Here is a 9455-nt window from a genome sequence, read left to right as displayed (position 1 = left end):
CCTCACACGAGCTCATTGAAAATGTTATCTACACATGTTAATGAATCTTCTCTCTCGTAGACTCTTTCTAGCGTTGTGACTACAGCTCATTGACAATGAATGTGTGCTAATGGTTCCTTAGTATCAACATTAAAAAGTGTTTTTCAACTTCATACACTAAATGTGTTTGTGGAGAGCGATGACATAGTGGTTTATGCATTGGGATCCTAAGTGAGAGATCAAAGTGTGTCTTATTTCTTGCACATTTGTGTAGAGCATTGGGATCCTAAGTGAGAGATCAGAGTGTGTCTTATTTCTTGCACATTTGTGTATGGCTATCTCATCTCTCTCTCTCTCTCTCTCTCTCTCTCTGGCTATATATATCTCTCTCTCCAAAAAAACATACGCACTGAATGTGTGTTGGAGAGCCATGACATAGTGGTTTATGCATTGAGATCCTAAGTGAGAGATCAAGAATTTGTCTTATTTCTTGCACTTTTGTGTATGGCTATCTCATTTCTCTCTCTCTTTCCCCAAACCGACACGTGTGTTTATCCACGGGACAATCATTGAAGGAATATACGGCTCTAAACAAGGATACTCTCACGCGGACGATTAAAACAGGACGCGCTATCCGCTCTGTCTAGGGTTTCTGACAACGTGCACGACTTTATGAGTACATAGCATAAACTTGATAAAGAACAGAAGGACCGAGTCGTCAATCAAATCAGGAGTGGATAAGTCAGGGCTCAGAGTAACAATTCGCAGAGCTTCGAGAAATAGCAGACTGTTGAAAATCGGAGCCCAAGGGGAGGAAAAGCTTCCGTTTTAGCAAGCATCAGGCTATAGAAACTTGACACCGTAGGTTTGCAGGACCTCTTTGAAGACCTTAAGCTTGAAGTTTGCAGTGCCTTCATCCAGGTATTCCGAGTTTGTAGTGTTGGACTGGAAACAAATCTCCTAAATTCATGGTAGGGTTACTGTGAAATTAGTCTTGATTAAGTTCCAGTACAACTTTCGGCTTTCCAGCATGTTGCTGTGATGATAGCATATGCTTCAATGATGGTACATGCGCCAGAATGATGGTATATTTGGAAAAAAAATAAGGCGAAGGCCACAATTTTTGCATGCTGGATTGAGGGTATTTGCATACTCGGTGGAAGAGGGCAGCGATTGGACATGTATATGTTGAATTGATGCGAACCATGGAGAAAGGAGGTAACTAGAAGGTAGTGATGATCTACATCATCAATGATGTGCATGGTATGTGTTAGCATGGTAAGGAGGAAGTAGGTAGAAGGTAGCAAAACGGAGAACCTTATTACTTAAGCCGTCCACATCAGCAGCTTGGCTCCTTGAGGCAAAGGGGGGGATGTGCTAACCATAGAAGTGATCACAAAAATGCATTCTTTGCAGCTGCACCGGGTTGTTTACAAGGATCTTTCTGACAAGGTGCCCCATGGTCCCAAGGTATGTTTTTTTTTTACATGATAGTTGCATTGTGTTCTTACCGACCATGGTGATGCAGTACTGATTCAATTTTTCCCATCAGGCGCAACTTCAATCATTGCAGCCACAGCAGAGGTGCCGAGTTTGCCTTGCGACAAGTTCTAGCAGAGTATCCAGCTCCATGGTATGCAGTGATTTTGTTCTTTTTGCTTAAATTTTTAATGGCATACAAGATACTGTGAGGTCAAATGGGCTTAATTAAGGACCTGAACTCATCTCATATGAGGTCATATGTACTCAAAGCTGAGAGGGTATGACCTCAAATTGGCTCAAATATGTTCAAATGATCTCATGTGATTTCTTGAATGATTCTGGCTTATTTGGGATGATCATATTTTATCACCTCTTTGGCATTCGCTGGTGTTTTTAGTTGTTGTGCGCATTTATTTCAATGCAAAAAGAAGGAGGAATTTGACAGAAACACATGTCTTTCAGGTTTTTATGAGAATTGGGTGGTGCATCCCAGCTTTGAAGCACACACGAACTTTTACCCAAGTCGGTGCCAAGGGTCAAAGCCCGTTTTGTGCCTATGCTTCATCTATTCCGATCCCATCCAAAGAGATTGTGAATGCTGTGAAAACATTTGCTGCATGCTCTTCTGCAAGGTGGCTGCTCTTGGACTCTATTACTGTTACATTGATGTTTTACCTTTGAGTGGAATGCTCTGACATGGTACTTGTCAGGTGGCTGCGGTGGTAGCATGATTAACTTGACGAAGTAATTACTTAAGTTAATATTAAATATCATCACATGAGGGCAGGATTGAGAAGTTGTACACAGCACAGCCTAATTGGGTCTCAGTGGGCTTTTCTAGCATGTGTTGGCCCTTTTTGGACCGCCTTTTGTATTTTTTGTCTTGTGCCCTTCCCCCCATGATCAGTGCATCCTGCCTTAGGGTGGTACACTTTCTTTCTTGGCATGCAACTCATGCGACATTGTCCTAATGGTGTTTACACACCATTGCAGTCTATTACGATTTGCACATATCTAACAGTTGGGTAAGGAGAAAGAGCCATGGAGGGGTAGTGCTTGGTTCACTCATTGAAGCGTTATGCGCTCCGTCTGCTTTAAAGAGGGCTTACCTCAGTGTCTTTGATCTGTCAGCAGAAGCACTTTAATGCTCATTAAGGTGTACGCTAATTACTGATTTGGAAGAGGTTAGAGAAGAGATAGGGAGCTTTGCATCCTACATGGTACTGTGTCCCAATTAAGTCCCCCACCTTTGCAGGTAAGGGCTCAATCTGCCCTAAACTGAGAACTGAATTTGACTTGCCTTTCCCACAAGGGAGCCCACTGTAGACTTGTGTTTTTCTGTCCCGGGCTGCTGAGAACAGGTCGCCCATCTCTAGGACAGCTTTTGACCCTTACGTTAGCCTTCAGATGCTCTTGGAGGCTGCATCTTGTTGGTTGATCTGTACACCCGTAGTTTGGCTGCAGTTCCTTCCCTTGCTTGTCCCATGGGGCTAACTGGAGCACACCTGGGGGAGATTAAGATGCCTTTGGACTGACCAATTAGAGATCTAGGGTTGGCAATGTGTTTTTGCATGAAAAAGTGTCCCCAGATCTTGGTATCATTTTCTTGAGCCTCTTTCCCCTTTTTGGGATACAAGCCAAGGTATCCACGGCCCCTTTTTTTTATTATTGTTAGTGCCACAAATGTAACCAACTCGTATGACCTTGTCCTAATGACTCTAGATTAGCTGTCTGGGCACCCGACGACCATGGGCCTAACAAGTTTCTGGCAGCCTTGTACACTATGTACATGTTGCAAGTGCCTTGCCTTGCTCTCTGGTCTGGGCCTTATTACCCCTAGTTGGGTTGGTCTTAGGCATTAACACTTGGGAACTCTTGGGTTTGCTATCGTTGCACTTCATCTCCAAGCTGCACAGCAACGGTCAGTGTCTAGTGTCTGGGAACAAAGACTCCAGACACTCCACTGAATTTGGTGGTCTGGCCCAAAGAAAAATGTGTCTAATTGGTACTTGCCGGACTTTTACAGCTGAAGTCCCACTTGGATGACATGATTGGCATAAGAAAGGACAAGCTGAGAGTTTTGTTTGAAATGCCTAAACTTGTCTTCTGAATGGTCGAGGTATTGAGGAGGCAAGAAACGGGTCTTGAGTCCCTGCTCAAAAGTGGACCACTGGTTAGCAGCAACCATCTACTCTGATCAAGTGGGAGGCTCTTACAAGTTCTTGCCCGGAACTCAATAAACCATCGACAAGAGAAATTTTCAGCACTGCCTTTGGTCAAAGCCTAAGCTCTGAAACCAATGTTACATGAGTGGTAGTGGAAGCACTTTAATGGTGATGAAGGCGTGTATAAATAGAGATTTGGAAGAGATCAGAGAAGAGATAGGGAGCTTTGCAAAGTACAAGGTATGGGGTCCCAATTACCCCCACTTAAGGGCCTCCACCTTTGGAGTACAATTGATAGGTCGAATCTACGTGAACTGAGAACCGATCTTTGACTTTCATTTTCCACAAGGGAAACAGCTGTAGATTTGTGTTTCGCTGCCCCAGGCTGCTATGAACAGGTTGCCCCTTTCTAGGACAACGTTTGACCCTTTCATTAATTAGCCTTCAGATGCTTTTAGCATTGAATTCAGCTCAGGCCATTCCTTAACAGATTTAACTTTGGAAGGGTCTATTCATATGCCAACCTTTGGTACAAAATGACCAAGATAATGTTTTTCTGAGGAAAGAATTGGCTTTTCTTGCCATTGATGAAGAGGTGATGTTTTCGAAGCCCTTCAAATACAATGGCTAAGTGAGCACGGGATTCTTCTTTTGTCTTGGAATACACTAAAATATCATCAAAGAAAAGTACCTATGACTTTCTGATGGCTTCTTAAAAAGTGATTCATCTTGTTAAAAGTGGCAGGAGCATTGTTAAGGCCAAATGACACTACAAAATATCATATAATGCAAATGTGGTGCGGAAGGCAACTTTACTGCATGAATCTGATGATATTCACTTTTAAATCAATAAGGATATAAGTTGAAGAGCCATCAAGAATATCATCAATTGGAAATTGATTCTTGATGGTAATCTTGATTAAGGTGTGGTAAACCTCCACAAGCCAATGAGGTCTTAGCTCAAGTGGTGAGATGTTTGTCTTGGGACCAAGAGGTCCTAGGTTCAAACCCCCACTAGGTGCTCCCTCGGCGGCATTGCCTACAGGCGGAAAAAAGCACCTACAAGTTGTGAAATGCACCTATGGGCGGTGAAAAAACGGTAACTATGGGAGGATCTGTTAGCATATATCATCTCCTGTTGATGGCTTTTCTGGTTTTTATGGGGGGCATTTAGGCATTCCCCATATTTTTCCCTATTTTATGGGCCTTTGATGTGGGTTGTCCACCCATTTTACGGAGTATTTCACCTATTTTCAGGTCGTGTAGGCCACTAGGAGGCAATCAACTAGCTCATGATGGAGTATATATATGGGTTGCCCTCTTCCTCATTTTATCATCATTCCTTGATCATTCTTGGTGAGCACCTTGAGCCCTTTGCCTACGGAGTCCACTCCTCGCCTATGGGCTGGTTGTATCCACTCTTTTCTTGAGATTAGTACATCAGCGTTTTGCTGTTTTCTATCATCTCTCTCTTGGAGCTCAGCGTTTTTCTCATTCGTCTACATCTTTCCGTTGCCCTTTGACATGGTATTAGAGCCTAGAGATGTCTAGACCTGGAATTGCTGATTGGAGGCTGATTGGTGCTGATTTTCTGTGTTTTCACACAATGTTGGTGGCTGTCCGCAGTGGTTCATACATGCATTTTCTTCTCCAGAGAGGCGGATCTACATTTTGTGCTTTTTTTTTCCTCTCCAGTCTCTTTCTTTCCTGCCCACCCTCCCGACAATTGCAGAGAGCAACTCTTGGGTTGTTTTGGTGGCTGCATTTTTCAGAGGAGGTACATCATGGCTCTCATCCAACCCCGAGCGGTTCAGATACCCACTCTTTCGACTTTTCCTTCAGATGCCAAGTTGGATGGCACAGACTACAACATCTGGAAAGTCATGGTGGAAGCAGTCTTGGAGACTAATGATCTTTAGGAGTTCATCACTCGACCGGTCCTCCGGCCAATGATATAAAAAATGAAAGTACAAGTGAGTACTAAAAAGCCTAGGGCTAAGTGAACACACATAAGTGTGTTCACATGGGGAAAAAACCTGTGTCCAGTCAGAGGGAAAAAGTGCCCGTGAGTAAGCTGGGTTCACACCTGAACTAGCCGGGAGTGGACATGACCAGTAAACCCCCCTCGAGTGAATGGTGTGAACGGGTAGCAGCAGGGTGATAAAGCTGTGAATGCTGCCTTGCACTATGCTCCACAGTAAGAGTGAACTACAATGCCAATGGGAAAAGCAAATGACGGGGAAAAGGAGAATCCCCAATGTCATAGTGCTAATGCTAGAGCACAGTAGTACATAAACGCATCACTTGAAATGCATGGCAAAGATCATGTGTACATCAACTGCATCAAATCAAGAGGCATCGCATAATACCCCCCTGAAGGCAAGTATCCAAATGCCAAGCTGAACTGCATGTAATCCACATCAATGCTCTGTAATTGTACTTGTGATAAGCATAAGAAGAGGTAGCAGATATACGCATGTGTAAAGGCAACAGGATCCAGAAGTCATGCCTGTGAGACATGTAGTGTAAGCTGTAAGAGGGAAACTCATCAATGGAGGATCCGATGAGGAAAAATCAGCAATGGTAGGGCTGATAAAAGTAAAAATTCAGCAATGGGAAAAGCTGAAAATGGGGAGAAAAAGTGGGGGCTCGAGGCGGGCATCAGCCAATGCTATGAGAGGATAGGTAAACTCTCAGCGATGCCATGATTAGTGGCATGTATGGCAAGTGTAAAGATGCATGATCCCACAATGAATAATATACATGTGACATGTCAAAACCATGAGAGCAAGCCAACATAGGCCAAGTGTGTAGAAGGCACTCCCAGTAAACATCACATCTGAGAAAGTGACAATGTCAACACTGTAGAAACAATCCCGCTGCAAGGGAAAACAACATAAAAGGCATCTCCAGTAGACATCACATAAGAGAAAGCGTCTAGCATAGACCAGCATAAGGGTCAACAAGCATAAGTGACCATGAGGCATCACCAACTGCATGTGGGTAAGTAAAATCCCCCCCTAAAATGCATCTGCTAGACAATGCATACCATGGAGTACAAACTATAGAGCATAGTCATCAAAAGCAACGGCATCAGAAGACATCTTTGCAGGTGATGAAGATGTAAGGGTCAAGGCTGATACATGTGTAGCCAAATTGGCCTGATCTGCACCTGTGGAAGAAGATGCCAGCTTCTTCTTTTTTTCACTCTCAATACGCTTCTTGCATTCCTCTATGGTGTGCCCTGTTTTCCTGCAATAATTACAACGTTTTTTCTTTTCAAGCCCCAATTTTTAGGCAACCAATTAGACCAAATCTGAACCGCACCTGGAAAGCTGCTAAAGCAATTGTCACCCGTACCAAATGCTGTAATGTCCCAAAAATTGGGGGAAATGCCCCAATGCCAAGTAAATGTGCCTGTAATACCCAAAATTGCCTGCAAATAGTGCCAATTTTTGCAAAATAGTGCCAATTTCTTGTAGTTGGGCAGATCTGAAGGTGAACCTTGTAGTTGAGCAGATTTGAAGAAGGTGAAGGTGAAGTCAGCGTAGATCTGACAGGTGTAGATTTGACAGGCATCGTACGATGGCGGTACAAGGCGGCGACGGCGGGCAGGCGGTTGCAGATCTGGGCTAGATCGTGGTGCCAGGCAGGCGACAGCGGGCAAGCGACGTATGGCGAGCAGGCAACGGATGCGACGGCCGGCAGGCGACGGCAGCACAGGCGGCTGCGCTATAGTCGATGATGGCGCACGATGCAAGGGCGATGGGAGATCCGACGGCGCACGGTGGCGCACAGCGGCGGCGTGACTGAGGGTGACGGCAGCGGTGGCACATGGCGGCAGGGACATGGCGGTAGAGACAGGGCAGCGGCTGAGGGCGGTTCTATTGCAGGCAGATTTGCGAAACCCTAAAGTGCACTGCAGATAGTCAAAACCCTAACCCTAAACAGGGCAAAGTAGGTGGGAACCCTAACCCTAATGTAGCAAAACCCTATTGTAGGATGTGTGCAATAGGTTGAAGCTCAAGCTCTAAAGGGTAGCAGGGGGCAAACCCTAACCCTAACCCTAACGCTAACCAGGCTCTGATACCAATGTTGGGTAGGAGGGCAGCTAGCCTGCACACACACACACACACACACACACACACACACACACATACAACCTCAAGCACAGAGAAACGTGAGAGTGTTGGAAAAGATGTAATCAATAATGATATAAAAAATAAAAGTACAAGTGAGTACTAAAAAGCCTAGGGCTAAGTGCCCAACACACAGAAGTGTGTTCACACGGGAAAAAACCTGTCCAATCACAAGGAAAAAGTGCCCGTGAGTAAGCTGGGTTCACACCTGAACTAGCTGGGAGTGGACATGACCAACAATATGAGGGATGCCCTTATGCACGAAGCTGCTCTATAGGATTGGCTTAATGCCCGTGCTCGGTCATTCATTCTACTAAACTCTCAACCCTCAGTCAACGCTCACATCAAGTGGGATACCCATGCACATGTTGCTTGGAAGAGACTCTCCGACATCTACGACCGGAAGACACCCATGAAGAGAGTTTTCCTGGAGCTTTAAATGTTGAAGCTTTCACCCACTGATTCTACTTCTATGCAGGATCACATCAACAAACTGGAGGCATTGCATGTAACATGCGGAAGGTTCGGGGGAGATCGGTAACTTCAATGCTCAGAAATCAGCACACTTTTCACGACGGAATTAACGCACTAAACTGAATGAAGATGTGCAAAAAATAGAGAGAGAGAGAGAGGGAGAGAGGAGAGGACAGAGTATTGGGTCGCAAATACCCTCTGTAGGGCCCCCCACCACGGATGGTGTATTTGCTTTATTAGAATGATGTAAATCTGAACAGGAAATACAAAAATCTTGACCTTTCTTGGCTGAGAAATCTCTGCCCTTGACCTACAGTCCTCCACCCCTTTGCTTTAGCAACTTCTTGGCTGTCCTAGCCCTTGTATGCTTGAGCACTTGGTGAATTGTGAGATAACACAAATGATCTATGGCTCACCTATTTATACTTCTCCACAATAGCAGTCGGCCAGTATATAACCAGGCGGCCAGCAACAAATTGTCCCACGACTAATAAATCAGCATTAAATGCTGGAAAATTCCCATAAAATCTGCGCATCTCTTCCTGGCTGGCTAGGCATCAGGCGCATGCTTCTACATGGGCTGGGCAGCCTGTATGGGCTGCCCCATACTTGCCCTACAGCCATATAAGGCTGCATATCTTGTATGTTTTCCCCTAGCCTGCTCCTAGGGCTGTCCTACAGCCCCTCCATGGCTGGTGGGTTCAGCCAAGGCCTTCCTGGCCCTCATGGGGGTGGTTTTACACTATCCCCATGCCCACACAAGGACCCGAGGTAGCCCTATGGGCTGGCCCCTTTTCCTAAAAGCAAACCCTAACTACTACTCAATGATCTGGCATCCAGTACCATCCCAGATACACAGAATCACTGACATCATTCCAGAGGGAGACTCACAGCGTGGACTGGCACTGTTTCATGTGCAGGACAGTGCACACATGACCTTGGACTCCTGTCTCTACAGCAGCGGTGCAGGCTCAAAATTCGCATTGTTCTGGCACTGCTCCCCCAGGCTCACAGGGTCATTTCTGATGCATTCACAAAAACATTGATGGTACAAACTAGAAAAAACAATGATATACTTGATGAAAATAAGTTTGCAAAAATTGTATTGTATTCATAATAAGAAGTGATACATCATCTTTACAAAAGCTTTCTTACAATATTGAGCTTCCTTCTCTTGTTATTGGGTAGAGTGTGCTCAAGGAGTGATTGGGCGATT

The 9455-nt window shown here is 45.0% G+C and overlaps 1 protein-coding gene across 3 annotated transcripts in view; it reads left to right on the top strand.

The window, feature by feature from the left end:
* The first annotated feature begins 710 nt into the window (after positions 1-710).
* The window catches only part of LOC147635011 (mechanosensitive ion channel protein 2, chloroplastic-like), a 43023-nt gene continuing 34278 nt past the window's right edge, over positions 711-9455 (top strand). The window contains exons 1-4 of one of the 3 annotated variants that reach the window (XM_086804259.1): positions 711-900; positions 1009-1449; positions 1532-1612; positions 1924-2093. In XM_086804259.1, coding sequence (XP_086660385.1) covers positions 1381-1449; positions 1532-1612; positions 1924-2093 — 320 coding nt within the window. In that variant the 5' untranslated portion in view covers positions 711-900; positions 1009-1380. Of the gene's footprint in view, positions 1450-1531; positions 1613-1923; positions 2094-9455 lie in introns of all 3 variants that reach the window. The other 2 variants (XM_086804260.1, XM_086804258.1) reach the window with 2 other exon arrangements.

This window comes from Cibotium barometz, chromosome 10 (assembly GCF_041138505.1).
Source record: "Cibotium barometz isolate CiBa-2024 chromosome 10, ASM4113850v1, whole genome shotgun sequence".
Classification (NCBI taxonomy): domain Eukaryota; kingdom Viridiplantae; phylum Streptophyta; class Polypodiopsida; order Cyatheales; family Cibotiaceae; genus Cibotium; species Cibotium barometz.
The sequence above is the reverse complement of the archived record's forward strand: the minus strand, read 5'-3'. Positions and strand labels throughout refer to the sequence as shown.